This window comes from Entelurus aequoreus, linkage group LG06 (assembly GCF_033978785.1).
Source record: "Entelurus aequoreus isolate RoL-2023_Sb linkage group LG06, RoL_Eaeq_v1.1, whole genome shotgun sequence".
NCBI classification, from domain to species: domain Eukaryota; kingdom Metazoa; phylum Chordata; class Actinopteri; order Syngnathiformes; family Syngnathidae; genus Entelurus; species Entelurus aequoreus.
The window spans coordinates 21,005,012-21,023,009 of NC_084736.1; the positions used below are offsets into that span (position 1 = coordinate 21,005,012).

General features: G+C 41.9%; 1 protein-coding gene across 1 annotated transcript in view; it reads left to right on the top strand.

Annotated features, from left to right (window-relative positions):
• Positions 1–17,846, top strand: part of LOC133651943 (TBC1 domain family member 10A-like) — a 31,994-nt gene extending 14,148 nt beyond the window's left edge. Inside the window, exons 3-10 of the mRNA XM_062050218.1 lie at positions 5,554–5,653; positions 5,763–5,870; positions 6,984–7,090; positions 7,208–7,322; positions 9,162–9,227; positions 9,304–9,493; positions 10,704–10,858; positions 13,993–17,846. Coding sequence (XP_061906202.1) covers positions 5,554–5,653; positions 5,763–5,870; positions 6,984–7,090; positions 7,208–7,322; positions 9,162–9,227; positions 9,304–9,493; positions 10,704–10,858; positions 13,993–14,874 — 1,723 coding nt within the window. The 3' untranslated portion in view covers positions 14,875–17,846. The remainder of the gene's footprint in view (positions 1–5,553; positions 5,654–5,762; positions 5,871–6,983; positions 7,091–7,207; positions 7,323–9,161; positions 9,228–9,303; positions 9,494–10,703; positions 10,859–13,992) is intronic.
• Positions 17,847–17,998: the final 152 nt, after the last annotated feature.

Below are 17,998 nucleotides of genomic sequence, written 5' to 3' on the forward strand. Positions count from 1 at the left end.
GCGCCGCTGTCCTCACCTTGACTTCCTCCGTCTCCGGGCCGCTGACCGCATCAATGATCGGGTGAAGTCCTTCGTTGCGCCGTCGATCGCTGGAACGCAGGTGAGCGCGGGTCGTGATGAGCAGATGACAGCTGGCGTAGGTGGAGAGCTAATGTTTTTAGCATAGCTCTGTCGAGGTCCCGTAGCTAAGTTAGCTTCAATGGCGTTGTTAGCAACAGCATTGCTAGGCTTCACCAGGCGGTACAGCATTAACCGTGTGGTTACAGGTCCAGAGTTTGGTAGTATTGTTGATCTTCTGTCTATCTTTCCAGTCAGGGGCTTATTTCTTTTGTTTCTATCTGCATTTAAGCACGATGCTATCACGTTAGCTCCGTAGCTAAAGTGCTTCGCCGATGTATTGTCGTGGAGATAAAAGTCACGGTGAATGTCCATTTCGCGTTCTCGACTCTCATTTTCAAGAGGATATAGTATCCGAGGTGGTTTAACCCTTGTGTGATGTTCGGGTCTGTGGGACCCGTTTTCGATTTTTATTAAAAGAAAAATGATACAATTAATTAATTTTTCAACTGAGACTCACTGGCTTTGGCTCATTTTCTGTGAAGAACATATATCAGAATACATATTTAATGACCACACACCATTCACCCCCCCTACACATTTCTATTACATATAAGATGTCCGGGGTCCACTGGACCCGGGGCTAATAGAAGTGTGGAAATTGATGTTCTGTGTACCACACACACACACACACACACACACACACACACACACACACACACACACACACACACACACACACACACACACACACACACACACACACACAGACACACACACACACACACACAGCAGGCCTAGACAGGAGGAGGACAGAGTGTAGGTACACAGAACATCAGAGGGTCAAATGTGCGACAAAATGAGCGCAGACAGTGTTGACAAACAATGTTGCAACCTTGTGTGGGAACCACAGGTGCAGAAACACAAAAGAAGAATCCCTGTGGGATACAGAAACTGGCAGAGAAATTTCCATGCAACGTTCATATTATTCTTACTCAGCCAGTGTTTGTGGGTCTTAGATTTAGACTTAGACTTACTTTTTATTGTCGTTCAAATTTGAACTTTACAGTACAGATAAGAACGAAATGTTGTTACATTAGCTGGTTGGCAGTGCAGGATAAAAAAGCATTAAGGTGCAGATATAAATAAATAGATTACTGTAAAGATAAATATATTGCACTTTTGCATATGCATCCACATTTATGGATGTATGTTATATTGTCTTTATATTCCAGCGAGTCCATCCATTTTGGGGGGGAATTGAGGGGATTATTATGATGCGTTCAAGAGTCTTACAGCCGGAGGGAAGAAGCTGTTACAGAACCTGGAGGTTCTGCTACCTAGGCTGCGGACCTCTTTCTAGAGTCCAGCAGTGAAAACAGTCCTTGGTGGGGTTGGGAGGAGTCTCTGCAGATTTTCTGAGCCCTGGTCAGGCAGCGGCTTTTTGCGATCTCCTGGATAGGAGGAAGAGGAGTCCTGATGATCTTTTCCGCCGTCCTCACCACTCTCTGGAGAGACTTCCGGTCTGAGGCACTGCAGGCTCCAGTCCAGACAGAGATATAATTGGTCAGTCTCTATAGTGCCTCTGTAGAATGTGGTGAGAATGGGGGGAGGGAGCTGTGCTCTTTTCATCCGACGCAAAAAGTGCATGCGCTGCTGAGCTCTTTTTACAAGAGCTCCGGTGTGTAGGGACCAGGTTATATTGTCAGTTATCTGCACCCTCAGGAACTTGGTGCTGCTTACCATCTCCACTGGTGTGCCGTTGATGAAGAGTGGAGCGTGGCTGGACTGGTGCTTCCTGAAGTTGACAATGATCTCCTCGGTCTTGTCGACGTTCAGGACCAGGTTGTTGGTTCTGCACCAGTCAACCAGATGTTTCACCTCCTCCCTGTAGTCCATGTCATTGTTGTCACGGATGAGGCCCACTACTGTCGTGTCGTCCGCATACTTCACAATGTGGTTAGTAGTGGACCTGACGCAGCAATCATGGGTCATCAACGTGAATAGCAGCGGACTAAGGACACAGCCCTGGGGGGAGCCGGTGCTCAGGGAGATGGCACAGGAGGTGTTGTTGCCCATTCTCACAGATTGGGGTCTGTCTGTGAGGAAGTCAAGCAGCCAGTTGCAAAGAGGGGTACTGAATCCAAGGGTGGCCAGTTTGCTCACCAAGTGCTGTGGGATGATGGTGTTGAATGCCGAGTTGAAGTCCAGAAACAACATCCGCACGTGTGTGTCCTTTCCTTCCAGATGTGCTAAGCTCAGGTGGAGTGCAGAGGAGATGGCGTCCTCTGTGGAGCGGTTAGGGCGATAAGCAAACTGGTATGGGTCGAATGTGGGGGGAAGTCTGGAGACAATGTATTCCTTTACCAGCCTCTCGAAGCACTTCATTACAAATGTTTTTTGGGATAAGTCAGTATTTTAACATTAGAGTGTTTGATTGTGAGGCATTAAAAGCCACAAAATGCAACGGGTCCATCAGACCCACAAACACTGGCTGAGTAACAACAATATGAACACCACACAAGGGTTAAAATACAAATCCGTGATCCACAATAGAAAAAGGAGTGTGGAATCCAATGAGCCCTTGTACCTAAGTTACGATCAGAGCGAAAAAAGATACGTCTGCACTGCACTCTAATCCTTCACTCTCACGTTCCTCATCCACGAATCTTTCATCCTGGCTCAAATTAATGGGGTAATCGTCGCTTTCTCGGTCTGAATCGCTCTCGCTGCTGGTGTAAACAGTGTGCAAATGTGAGGAGCCCTTCAACCTGCGACGTCACGCTACTTCCGGTACAGGCAAGGCTTTTTTATCAGCGACCAAAACGTTATCGTCGATGTTCTCTACTAAATCCTTTCAGCACAAATATGGCAATATCGCGAAATGATCAAGTATGACACATAGAATGGATCTGCTATCCCCGTTTAAATAAGAAAATTTCATTTCAGTAGGCCTTTAATTAAGTGAAATGAGACAAACCAAGAAGGATGGTAGCTATTAGTGATGGGTTGATGAGGCGTCATGAAGCGTTTCGACACATTGCAAAACTGTATTGATACTGTGTCACTAAATACTGACATCTGCTGGACATTAAAAATCCCTACAGGCAACCTATGGACCGACTCAGCTGACACTGATTTTATGACCTAGTATACGTATACAATAATATAAACCAAGTCATTGTATTTCATTTAGGATTATATTATATCTTCATTTAAATAAAAATATATTTTTATCTTTTTTAGATACAGTCAATAAATAATGTGAACATGTATCATAACATGGAAATTTAAGAGAACGTGTTGTGAATGAGGATGCTTGTGGACTGGGAATTTTTTTAATTTATTTTTTTTACACATTTTTATAAAAAAACAACAGTTTTTCCAACGTATTAAATTTTAGACTATATCTCTTCTTAGTTATTATTTCTCCGGCTGTAGAAAAGACCCGCTCACATGGCACAGAGGAGGCGTCAGTGCGACACAGTTCACGTATCGGTCACGTGACCGAAACAGCTCATGATCGGTCACGTGACTTTCTAAAAGCGGTACGCGCACCGACACAGGGTTTTGCTCTATGAGCTCGACGCATGCGCCGATGCATCGGTGTTGCCGGACCCATCACTAGTAGCTATGAAAAATGCTAACCTATTAATTATTAACCGTCCGGAATGGATTTATGATGTCTTTAAGTTTAAGTGGAGTGGTAATTGTTATTTGGGCCAAACATATTGGCCAAATAATTCATGACGTTAAGCTCATGACGCAGTAAGTTCAATGATGCGGACACGTTTGTTACTGGATACTTTCCAATGCGCTTTTGCCTTGGAGACTTTGTATGTGTAAGTAATATGCAACTAAAATTATTTGATACTTGTTTATATTGAGAAATGTGCCGGTATAGACGGCAATATTGTTAAATTATTATTATGGATGTCTAGCTTGTATGCTTTGCTCTTGTGTAGCTGCTAGCTCCTAATAATATATAAACTATAATGTTTACCTTTTAGCAAATTCATTGACAAAAGTAAAAGAAATTGTGTGCTTATTGGAGGGCATTTAGATGTTAACTAGCTGTCCAGCTTTGTACAAGTAAACACACTGTTGGACTGCTTGTATCGCACATGATATCACACTTTTTCTATGCAAGCATATATCATACCATACTTGTTTTTTGCTTATTTTGGACCGATATCAATATCGAATCTGGGCACCTATATATTTATTTACCCACATTAGATTAGGGTTGTCCCGATACGATACCTATATTTTGGTACCAGTACCAAACTGTATACCAATACTTTTCAAAATAAAGGGACCATTAAAAATTGTAATTGTTGGCTTCATTTGAACTGAAAATCTTACAATACATGAAACAAATGTTTCTTATTGCACTCAAAGAACAATTTTATGAAATTAAAGTAAAAGTTAAAAGGCATTAAACACATTGTGCTTTTCTTATTGTACTCAAAGAACAAATTTCACTTTTATACATTACATATAGCCTGCCATAATCTAGAATTAGGTTAGAATAGAATACAATAGAAAGCTTTATTGACAAATGCTTCATGATTTATGGTTGATCTGTGATTGAAGACAAATACAATGATTAGTAAATATTAAAATCAATACTATGACTAAAACTACTGTACATAGGCAAGACATGCAGCAGGTGTACACCCTGGACAAGTCGCCACCTCATCGCAGGGCCAACACAGATAGACAGACAACATTCACACTCACATTCACACATTAGGGCCAATTTTTAGTGTTGCCAATCAACCTATCCAAGTATACTAAAATTGCAAATTAACTAAATATTAAAATTTTACAACATCAAACAGTCATCTTTTGCTTTAAATATTAATCCGATTATCCTACTGCAAAGCCATTGACAGTTATCAGTGACTTCTTCACATTTCAGGTTCATGTGTGGAGTTTACATGTTCTTCTGTGCGTGCATGGATTTTCTCTGGTTTCTTTCTCCCACTTTCCAAAAACATGCACGTTAATTGAACACTATTGTCCTTGAGCGGGATAGTGACAGTTGTTTTGTTTTTTTTATAAATGTGCTCTGTGATTGCCCGTAGTCAGCTAGATAGGCTCTACCTTACCCGTGATCCTCATGAGGACAAGCAGTATAGAAGATGGATCGATGGGATGTAGATGAATAATTCTGTTTGTCCTCACTTTACCCATTCATCTCTTTTTTGCTTCTTCTTTAAACGTTTCTGACCCCCCTGCATGCTTCCTTTGGTGTGACTCACATGCTGCTGAGCGTTTGTGACTAAACATGCACTGACCGTGTGTTCGCTCCACTCTGTTAATAATAACACAAATTTACTCTAGTGGCCTTCACTACTCGGGTTGTCATGGTACCAGAATTTCAGTAGTATATGAATTTTCACAATTTTCGTCACTTATTCGATACTACTATAAAAATGCAAAAATGTGTTTTTAAAGTGAGTGACTTGCGTGCGTTGTACATTGTCACAGTGAAAAGGAAGTTCGGATTGAAGTGGCCCGGCAGAGAGAGATGAAATGGCTGGAAATGTTCAACAACTGGGATAAGTGGATCAAACATCGCTTCCAGAAGGTACGCAGGCGTCATTGTTTGAGTCTTCACACCACAGCAGCCGTTTTCAGAATAAAGAGTGGGGCAACATGACCGGTAATAACAGGTGTCGTCATTGCCTCTGTTGCAGGTGAAGATGCGCTGCAGGAAAGGGATTCCGTCATCTCTCCGATCCAAAGCCTGGCAGCTGCTGTCCAACAGTCAGGAGCTGCTGGATGCCAACATCGGCAAGTTTGAGGTACACAAGCTAACGTGTTTTTTTGTTTTTTTTTACTTGTCTTCGAGAAATACAGTGAAACTCGCTTAAGTCCATGGATGGGTACCACATTTGGTACTTCTATTCCGTCGGTACTACCGGTTATCGATTCACTTAAAATCAAACCGTGCCATTTTCCGATACCTTGGCACATGACGTCTGGTTACAGACTAAACCTGGCTCACGTAAACAATCACTCAAGCACCACTCAGGGCGGACTCATAATAACTAATGTTGCAAATTTTCAAAAACAACAAAGCATGTATGCTTGACAGAAAACGCTCGGCCTAAAGTAAGCCTCCACTCCTCTAAAATGCGCTAGCTTGATGCTAATTGGATTTACAATACACAAGCTACTATTAGCATTAGTGATTTTACATGGCTCTTTTATTGCACTTATTTTTTTTTTGTAATTGTATTTTTAGAATGTGTCGTGGGCCATTAAAAAAACTGTCTGTGGGCTGCAAGCGGCCTCTGGGCCACACTGTGGACACCCTTGTCATATAGGATTGCTAAAAATAAATAACATTTTAACTTATTATAAAGCAATATAGACAAGCAAAATGTGTGGGTTTTTTCTGGTCATCTTTTCTTTGCAGAGAACAATTACAACTGCTGCCTATGAATAATTAATCATAAGCCGGCCACACCCACCGAGCTGTTTGAATGACAAGCTAGGAGCTGATAGTGCCCTGCCCTCAGGCGTGCCGCTGACAGGAACAGGAAGTCGTGACAGAGGAAATGGCAACAGCAGAAGCTTGATGCACATGAACTTGTCGTTGCTCTGTATTAAATATACAGTAACACCCAGGCCAGAGAGACAAACAGCCCCACCTGCTTGTAAATGTGGTTTTGTCTAGAACTTGGAATAGGCGAATGGCCGCTGTGTCTAAGTCAAAGTGGAAGTCCTGCAAAGGGAAGTTGTCGCTTCGGCGTGGCCGGAGAAGCACAGGAAGTTTTAGTAAGCTTCTTATCAGGACGTGTAATCCTGCCTATCAGTTCTCTCAGCAGGGTGGCACACTTCTGCTCAGCATCAACTTCCTATTTGTGCCGTCTAATGCTTTTGAACTTGGCGCTTTTCTTTCCCCCCTGCAGGAGCTGGAGAGGGATCCAGGAGAGGCCAAGTGGTTGGACATCATCGAGAAGGATCTTCACAGGCAGTTCCCCTTCCACGAGATGTTTGCTGCACGCGGGGGCCACGGGTCAGAACCAACCTTGAAACGATCTCAAGCGATTAAACTTTTAGGCTCACGTTAGCGGTTTGAAAAGCTCTTTGTGCTCAGTCATAAATGATGAATTATTGATGGCTCTGTCTGCAGACAACAGGATCTGTACCGCATCCTGAAGGCCTACACCATCTACAAGCCTGACGAGGGCTACTGCCAGGCGCAGGCTCCCGTGGCTGCTGTCCTCCTCATGCACATGCCTGCAGAGGTGGGGACCCACCGCCAAACAATCAGAATTAGAAACATCGGTACAATATTACAATCTTGGAATTGCACTGCGTCCAGGGTTTCTCACAGATTGCCAATACACATATGGCGGTGGGGGCGTGTCCAGGGCAGGGTCAATATGACGTCACCTTGTAATTTGCAAGTTCAGCAATGATGCATTTTGAAAATGCTAAAAAAAAAATCACTACATGCATTTAAAAACAAATCTGTTATTAGTCGGGATGGGTACTGAGTCTGGTACTTTTTTGGCAACGACCAAATCCCGCCAGTCCTACCGGTCACCAATTCACGTAAAATCCGTGTGTCGTCGTACTATGTTGCCGACTCAGCCGGTGTACTGTACTTCGTCACTTGGCGATCACTCCAGCAGCACTGAGAGTGGACTCAGCCAAACTACCTCTATGTAATGTTGCAATTTTCAATGCCAACAAAGAAACTGACTCAAAAAAATGCTCCAACATAAGTAAAGTAAGGGTCCACTTTTCAAAACATGCTAGCTTGATGCTAATATGTATTGGCTTTGCTATTACCATGCTACTGATTAGCAACTGGTGCGTAATAAGAACAATACATGTACTTACAGTATTAACACTTTGTAGGGCGTAACAAAAGATTAGACAGCAAAAACTGAACTGACTAGCCAACACATCATAAACCATACACTACTGCCATTCAACGTCTTGAACTTGAACCTGTAATTAAGACTCAGAAATATTTTAATAAAACAAAATATAGCAACTGCACAACAGTTATCATAATCAGCTCATTTTAAATGTTACAATAAAAAATAAATTTTCTTATCCAAAACAATATTTCTTAACCCACCCAAAAGTACAGAAAATTGGTACTGTTGAGAACCAGTATTGATTCCATGGTACCGGGAATTTGTTCACATTTGTACCGTGCTGGTTCAATGTGAACAGTACCTATCCCAAGTTATTAGTAATCAGTATTAAAAAATTTTTTTTAGATTATATAATTTAGTTCTATTTTTGGAAATGTTGCTGCTTACTGTACAATGTAACACAGGCTGCACTTTGAGAATTGTTCAAGTTTCTATAGACTGCTCCAATCTTTTTAGTGACTTTTTCTATGTTAAAAACAACAAGCAGCAAATCTAGCATCTTTTTTTGGTGTTGCTGGACACCGTATTCGTGTTTGGAGACTCTTGACTTCTGTAGCTCGGCGTCCACAATGAACAGCGAAGGCTGCAGCAAACCTCTACTGTCCCAAAACACTCACTGACGGCACTTTTCTCTTCTTGAAAGAGTGCCACTGTCCTCTTAATATTTGCACATTCCACATTTTGTGTAGATGGCTCTCCACGGGTATATCTGGGATATATTAAAGTACGTCCACATGGCAGACATGCTGCCTATGTTCCAGACAATTGCATGTGTCTTGCTTTTACTTCATCAAAACATCCTTTTACGGTGATCAAAGTCTTTCGGCCTAAGGCTATTTTGGGTCTGTATTTTTTTCAATGGCTGAATTTTTGGAGCATCACTAGTCAGTAGTGCGTAAACAATAGGCTATATATATCTATTCATGCAATTCAATATATTCCTTAAAAAAATGTTTTCCTTGCAAATAGACAACTAATCTTTAACGTGTGGCATCTTTTATTTTGCCACGATCGATTGCACGTAGGAGAAACATTGGGATCGTACTGAGAACTGTCTCTAATATTTTGGTTTATTCAAGCACAGTGGGTCAACATATGACTCCTCACATGATACCTATATCAATAAGGGAACATATTTATAAAGAACGATAAGTTTTTCCTTCAAGCTTCTTCTCACACTCTTGTGATCTACAGCAAGCCTTCTGGTGCCTCGTCCAGATTTGCGAGAAGTACCTTCCGGGCTACTACAGTGCCGGGCTGGTGAGGCAATCCACCACACGTTGATTTACCTGACCCCCGAGTTCGCCCTCTGAATTTTCCCCATCCGGTGTTCCAGGAGGCCATCCAGCTGGATGGCGAGATCTTCTTCTCGCTGCTGCGCCGCACGTGTCCCATGGCCTACCGCCACCTCAAGAAGTTCAAGATTGACCCCATCCTCTACATGACCGAGTGGTTTATGTGCATCTTCTCACGCACGCTGCCGTGGGCGTGCGTACTGCGCGTGTGGGACATGTTCTTCTGTGAAGGTATGTCTTCTTAGAGTCTCGTGGAACGGTTGTTCTGCTTGGTGTAAATTGGGCTAGATAAAGTGTTTCTGTCACTTTTGTGCACTAAAAAGTAGAGATCGACCGATATGGTTTTTTTAGGCTCGATACTGTTTATCAGTAGTCAAGCTGATATTTGGAGCTGATATCCATTTGCAGTAAAAGTTATTTAGAAATGAATTGTAAATAGCTGGACAAGGCTTGTGTAGGAAACGTCAGACCAGTAGCGACAATGTTTTATGCGGCGCTAATGTTTTGGTTTATTTAGCAGCAAAAACATCAGTGGATTTCACAAACATCTTTATTACGTGTGTCCAAGAGTAGCATCAACATTTGCATTTCAAAATATGGAAAATCTCCAAGGAAAATTGGTTAAAATGTTGGATTTCTCACATCTACCGTACTCCGTTTTATACCAGTTTATGGATTCAATACATTGTAAGGTTTCCTTGTGAGGAACCCTGAAATATTGCAAACATTTTAATAACAATTCTGGACTTCTTCAAGAGACATTTTTCAAGCTGGCTGACATTTCTTTCTGGATGTTACAGAAATTATGAGAATGTGTGAGCTGCTGCCTGCTCATCTTTAATTATGTAATAAGTTTCATTTTTGTAAAGATATTTACACAAAGTTTAAATTTTTGGCAAATATATCTTTTCTATCGTCTTCATGTCCATCCATCTCTGCTAACGTTATTTGATTGCGGACGGAGGCTTGTTGTGCGACTTGATCAATGCAGTAGCAAAAACAATGGGACCGGGAAGAGGCCAGGAAAGAAGGACACAAACTGGATTTCCCGGCAAAATTTTTTGACAAGTAAGCAGAAGAGACGTACTGCTGGCGACCAGCACTGCAGGAGGGAGAGAAAGGGGGGCGTGGCCACATGAGCGTTGCGGTGAATAGCTCAACTAAATACCCTGTCCGGTATTAAAAAAACATACTTGTGGAGCATTATTGACAATGAGAGTAATTTGTATTCATATATATATATATATATTTTTTTTTTAAAAGGAACTTTTTTTAAGCATGGCAAAAGGGCTGGTGCTTGACCAGTGTTTATTACTACTTATTCACTATTTATAAATGTATTTAATATTTTAATACTGCTATCTTATGTGTATATATTGTATCTGCTGATGTAGTTCTGTTGTAGTTTGTACTGTGAGGTGACTAGAGCCTGTTCCTGCAGGAGTGAAGATCGTGTTCCGCGTGGGCCTGGTGCTACTCAAACAGATGCTGGGCTCCGTGGACAAATTGCGGGAGCTGCAAGGGATGTACGAGACCATGGAGCGTCTGAGGAGCATCTCTCCGGACACCATCAGGGAGGACACTCTGGTCCAGGAGGTGCGTGATGGATTAAGTCAGGGGTGTCCAAAGTGAGGCCCGGGGGCCATTTGCGGCCTGCGGCACATTTTAAAAATGCTATTAAAAAAACAAACTAATTCAATAAAATGTAAAAAAATAAATAAATAAATAAAAGAGCGAACAGGTGAAATGTTACGAAAAAAATGTGCCATGTCGACTTTAGTTACACAAAGCTGCCATGCAGATTGTATTTTTCTATAAAGCATTTTTTTCTTTACTTCAGATCAAATATTCCACTTTGAAATATTGGCATATGAAAATCAGTTTTCTTGAACAAAAAGGGCATGAAAAAATAATAAACTTATAATAATGGAGAGATCTGAAGTTGATCTAGAGACTTAAGTGTAAAAAGTAAAAAAAAAAAAGTATGACTTATTTTGACCAATTTTATGAGTAGGGCCCTTTAGGATCCCCAATAATTTTAGGAGGATTTTATTCTTAAAAACTGCCATTGCTTAAAACATTTTTCAAAATTGATGATTTTAATTATTTACCTATTTAAGGTTCAAGTTACTTAAAAAATGTTCCACTTTGAAATTTTTGGGGAGAAAAATGTTGCATTTTTTTTTTTTTTTTTCTAAAAAAACAGGATTTTCTTTGAAAAAAAATAGCATATAACATGTTTTTGTAACTTTATATCGACAGACAGACCTGAAGATGATTTAGCGATTTAAGCGTTTAATAATAATTAAAAATATACAAGACTTGTCCAGGGTGTACCCCGCCTTCCGCCGAATGCAGCTGAGATAGGCTCCAGCACCCCCCGCGATCCCAAAAGGGACAAGCGGTAGAAAATGGATGGATGGATATATATATTTATTAATGTATGCCTTATTTTTATGACTGAGACCCTTCCTTGTCCCCAGGACCAAACCTGAGGGGAGCCCTAAAGATTACATTTTCCTGTATGCTTTAATTTTTCAGTGTGCGGCCCTCAGTGGAAAAAGTTTGGACACCCCTGGACTAGGGTTGTCCCGATACCAAAATTTTGGTACTGGTACCAAAATGTATTTTGGTACTTTTCTAAATAAAGGGGACCACAAAAAATTACATTATTAGTTTTATTTGAACAAAAAATCTTACGGTCCATTAAACATATGTTTCTTATTGCAATCAAGAACAATGTTGTCCTTGAATAAAATAATGAACGTTAGAGATGCGCACATAGGCAATTATTTCATCCACAACCGCATCACAAAAGTCGTCATCCACCCGCCATCCACCCGAACCAACATTTTATCAAAACCATACCCGCCCGCCACCCGCCTGTTATATATCTAATATAGACGATGCAAGGCATTAGTGAGGTTAGAAAGCTTTTGTCTGTTAAAGAAAGGAGACTGATCCAATGCAGCAGAGACATTAAATGCGTGCCACGCATCAATATCTCTTGGCCACGCATTAGTGGCTAAGAGATATTAATGCGTGATAATATTATTTATCATTATTATAATATTATTGTCATTTCCATTAAGAAAGTGTTGACTATTGTTGCCAATGCCCTCAGATCAGGAGTGCGTTCCTCACTTTGTGTGCGCAGTTGCTTCAAGCAGAACGATGCTTTTAAGAAGTTAAAAAAAATGTTTTAGAACGACTAGGCCTATATTTTCGTTAAGTAAAAAAAATGTTCTGAATTTATTTCAATGAATATTAACTTGTTAACGTTATAATGCTCAAATAGGGACGAGGGCGGGGTGCACAGTGAAACAGTGAACAAATTTGCGACAAAGATTAACTTTTATTGATTGATCTGCAGCCATGACAAAATATCAGACAATCTCCATTGTCAACGACAGGCAGGAAAATAAAGATAAACACATAGCCTATGTATGTGGGTAACAACATTTAACTATGTATATATATGTCCGAATTGGTTCAACCGCCACCCGCCCGAATCTATTTAAAATCTATTTTTTTCGTCATGTCACCGGCCCGACCCGCGGTTTATCCGCGGACTCCGCGGTTGTGTCTGCAAACCGCGCATCTCTAGTGAACGTACAAGACAACTTGTCTTTCAGTAGTAAGTAAGCAAACAAGGCTCCCAATTTTTCTGCTGACGTATGCAGTAACATATTGTCATTTCTCATTCTATTATTTTGTCAAAATTATAAAGGACAAGCTGTAAAAATTGATTATTATTCCACTTGTTCATTTACTGTTAATATGTTGTTATTTTGCGTTTCAACATGTTCTATCTACACTTCTGTTAAAATGTAGTGATCACTAATTCTTCTGTTGTTTGATACTTTACATTAGTTTTGGATGATACCACACAAATTTAGGTATCGATCCGATACCAAGTAGTTACAGGATCATACATTGGTCAGATTCAAAGTCCTCATGTGTCCAGGGACATATTTACTAAGTTTATAAACATAATATAATTTTTTTTAAAAAGGAAAAAAGATTTTGTGACGATGAAAAATATAGATGTAATCATAGTGGTATAGACTTGATACACTATTGTACTTGGTATCATTGCAGTGGATGTCAGTATTGATCCACTCATGGCATTTGTTTACATTCAAGCGCGCTAGCTCTTGTTATCTGTGACGCCGGTGAGCTGTTGTATCCTCCTACGGTGTGTAGTGAAGCATGTTTAGCTATTCCTTGTCCTGCAGGGATGATATTTGTAAGAAACTCACTTTATTTGTCGCCATGGAGGCGAGGATTAGTGATTTAGAAGTAGCTAGAACACTGCCGACTGCGGATGGATGTTCGCTGCTAGCTAGCTACCTATATCTTAAAGCACCTCTTCCTGAGGGCGTTATAGTGTTATAGCTTCACCTTTTTCGTTATTTTTTAGGCCAAAATGCATCCATTCTCCCTTTTCTGTGTACACACTGTGTCTGCTTGTAAGTATTCCGTGATTGTGTGCTGCCGAACATGCTCCTCTGCTCGTAAAACAAGCAATGTCATGACGTGATGGTGCGCCGTCATACCCGTTGGGAACCGGTACTTTTCCAACAGAGTATAGTACTGTTTTTGATTCAATAGTACCGCGATACTATACTAGTACCGGTATACCGTACAACCCTACCCTGGACTATGTTCTCCTCTTGATGTCTCAGCCAGTCCAACTGTCTCCTCACTTCCTGCTCTCCTTGTTCCAGATCATTCTGATGCAGGTCACTGAGGGCCTGATAGAGCGGGAGTGCACCATCCAGGTGAGGAAGTGGAGGGAGTCCAGAGGTGAGCTGACACACCAGCCGGGCCGCCGCCTCCACGGCACCAGAGCCATCTTTGAGCACAAACGCCGCGCCGCTTCCATCAGTTCTGGCGGGAGCTTCTCTTTTCTGGCCAGCTCCATTCCTCCGCCAGGACCTCTCCGGGCCTCCTCGTCTTTACTTTCGCTTCCTGGCTTCCGCAAGTCCAGAGCACCTTTCCACACTCAAGCCAAGAAAAGCTCCTTCTCCGGCCCATCCAGTTTTGAAGTGAGGCGTCCTCAGTCACCCCCTGTGGTCGCATCCAACTCGGCCAGCCACAAACCGCCCATTCCTCCCGGGGCGGGACAGAGGGCGCCCCAGGTCCAGAGTCCCTTGGTCGACAGCGGCACGCCCTCTCGTGGACCCGCTCCGGCCTCGGACGCTTCGTCTCCAAATCAGAGCACACCCCCGCCAAACACTCTGTCCCCCACCCCGAGGATCGTCTCCGAGCAGATCACCCCCACCATCCCCTCCCCCACCGCCAACAACACTCCTCTGCCGCTCTGCGTCGACCCAAAGAAGGAAGTCGCCGAGGCCAAGACCCCGCCCGTCGGGGAAGACGGCCGCAAGAAGAAGAAGAGCAAAGAGGACAAGAAGAAGGAGCGGGAGGATGAGAAGAAGAAATTGAAGGAGAAGAGGGAGAGAGAGAAGGCGGAGAAGGAGAAGATGAAGAAGGAGAAGGAGCGGCTGGAGAAGGAAAAGAAAAAAGGGGGCAAGAAAAAGGACAAAGGGGGGGCCCCGCAGGCCGAGGACAAAAACGGTGCGGCGGCAGCGCGGGATTCGGCCTAGTTTGACCGTAAAAAGAAAAGGTCAGCGTGACAAAAGACCCTCAGAGATGGAGCCATGCATAAAAAAAAATGGGATGACTTCCTGGATGGTGATTTTAAAAAACACCACGGGGGGTCTTTTTGCCTCCTCTCTCCGTCTTTTAATCTCATTTTCACAACATTACTGTTCTTTTTTTAAGTAATATTATTTTATTCTAATGCAGCCAGGAACACTGAGGTGCCACAGAAGATGTAAATAATAGTAATAATAATAACACCTTTCCGCCTCCAAAGACATTTCATTGGCTCGTCGTGTGCATTGCTCGTTGACCCCTCCCCCCTACCCCACACACAGCTGTACTACATGGGAAAACTCCTGGAAGACGGAACCTATTTATTGTCCTGTTAGATGTTGTGTGTGCCTTTAGTAGCGTAGTGTCAGTGTGGCGTGTGCGGCCCCCCCTGCTGGCGTGGACGCGGAGGGACGCACACAGCACACAAGACCAGGGACAAGCGCTTTGGAGAGGAGTGTGTGCGTGTTTAGATAACAAAAACAAGAGTGGGACTTTTTTTTTTGTCTTTTAAATCGTTTTTAGTTCGGGCCTCAGTGCTGACACCTGAAGCAGACGTGTAACAACATACAAGTGTTTATAACAACATGGAAATTACACCAATGAGTATTACTTTTTTTTTTTAAACCCTAATATGCATTTTAATTTAGCCAAATGTCAGAATGAAGACGATGAAGGATAACCTTTGCACTTGTGAGCTCGTCAAACAGAAGTCCACCAACGCTGTTGCTCTCAAAACATAAAACGCCACCTGACCCCGAGGTGCCAGGTGTGCTCATGTAGCATTAACCTGTGACTCCTAATGTATTTATGTACAAAGTTGGTTAATTTAATCAAATATATTATGGATGATGAATATTATTATTTCGGATCGGACTATTTTTCTATATGAGAGTATCGGGCGCCTGGTTGACTGGAACATTGGCCGACCGCCCGCTTTTTTTTGCACGTTGTCGTTGGCGGGAAGCTTCGATGCTACCGCGAACTTTGTGGGAGTCAAAGGTCTTAACAGTTGAGCGTCATTTTCTGCTTCCTTATTTGTGCGGTCGTCAGCATTTTAACGCGTCACTAACTATTTACGCTCCTTGTACTGGACTGTAGACGTGTTGTCGTGACAAGGGCCCATCAGTCGGGGCCGAGACTCCCGTTGTTGTAGTGAAGGATTGGGGGACTTGTGTAGCCAACATGTCCTCTCGTTAGCCGCCATGCCAATCCGTACACGCCTGTGTAGCGTAGACCTGGACACTTCTATGCAAACTGATCTTCCTATATATACAAACCCCGTTTCCATATGAGTTGGGAAATTGTGTTAGATGTAAATATAAACGGAATTCAATGATTTGCAAATCCTTTTCAACCCATATTCAATTGAATGCACTACAAAGACAAGATATTTGATGTTCAAACTCATAAACTTTTTTTTTTTTTGCAAATAATATTTAACTTAGAATTTCATGGCTGCAACAAGTCCCAAAGTAGTTGGGAAAGGGCATGTTCACCACTGTGTTACATGGCCTTTCCTTTTAACAACACTCAGTAAACGTTTGGGAACTGAGGAGACACGTTTTTTAAGCTTAGGTGGAATTCTTTCCCATTTTTGCTTGATGTACAGCTTAAGTTGTTCAACAGTCCGGGGGTCTCCGTTGTGGTATTTTAGGCTTCATAATGCGCCACACATTTTCAATGGGAGACAGGTCTGGACTACAGGCAGGCCAGTCTAGTACCCGCACTCTTTTACTATGAAGCCACGTTGATGTAACACGTGGCTTGGCATTGTCTTGCTGAAATAAGCAGGGGCGTCCATGGTAACGTTGCTTGGATGGCAACATATGTTGCTCCAAAACCTGTATGTACCTTTCAGCATTAATGGTGCCTTCACAGATGTGTAAGTTACCCATGTCTTGGGCACTAATACACCCCCATACCATCACAGATGCTGGCTTTTCAACTTTGCGCCTATAACAATCCGAATGGTTCTTTTCCTCTTTGGTCCGGAGGACACGACAATGTCCACAGTTTCCAAAAACAATTTGAAATGTGGACTCGTCAGACCACAGAACACTTTTCCACTTTGTATCAGTCCATCTTAGATGAGCTCAGGCCCAGCGAAGCCGACGGCGTTTCTGGGTGTTGTTGATAAACGGTTTCCGCCTTGCATAGGAGAGTTTTAACTTGCACTTACAGATGTAGCGACCAACTGTAGTTACTGACAGTGGGTTTCTGAAGTGTTCCTGAGCCCATGTGGTGATATTCTTTACACACTGATGTCGATGCAGTACAGCCTGAGGGATCGAAGGTCACGGGCTTAGCTGCTTACGTGCAGTGATTTCTCCAGATTCTCTTAACCCTTTGATGATATTATGGACCGTAGATGGTGAAATCCCTAAATTCCTTGCAATAGCTGGTTGAGAAAGGTTTTTCTTAAACTGTTCAACAATTTGCTCACGCATTTGTTGACAAAGTGGTGACCCTCGCCCCATCCTTGTTTGTGAATGACTGAGCATTTCATGGAATCTACTTTTAGACCCAATCATGGCACCCACCTGTTCCCAATTTGCCTGTTCACCTGTGGGATGTTCCAAATAAGTGTTTGATGAGCATTCCTCAACTTTATCAGTATTTATTGCCACCTTTCCCAACTTCTTTGTCACGTGTTGATGGCATCAAATACTAAAGATAATGATTATTTGCAACAACAAAAAAATGTTTATCAGTTTGAACATCAAATAGAATAGAATAGAAAGTACTTTATTGATCCCTGGGGGAAATTCAGCTATATATGTACATATGTTGTCTTTGTAGCATATTCAACTGAATATGGGTTGAAAATGATTTGCAAATCATTGTATTCCGTTTATATTTACATCTAACACAATTTCCCAACTAATATGGAAACGGGGTTTGTGTGTGTGTGTGTGTGTGTGTATGTATGTATGTGTATATATATATATATCTATCTATATCTATATCTATATATATATATATATATATGTATATATATATATATATATATATATATATATATATATATATATATATATATATATCAATCAATGTTTATTTATACAGCCCTAA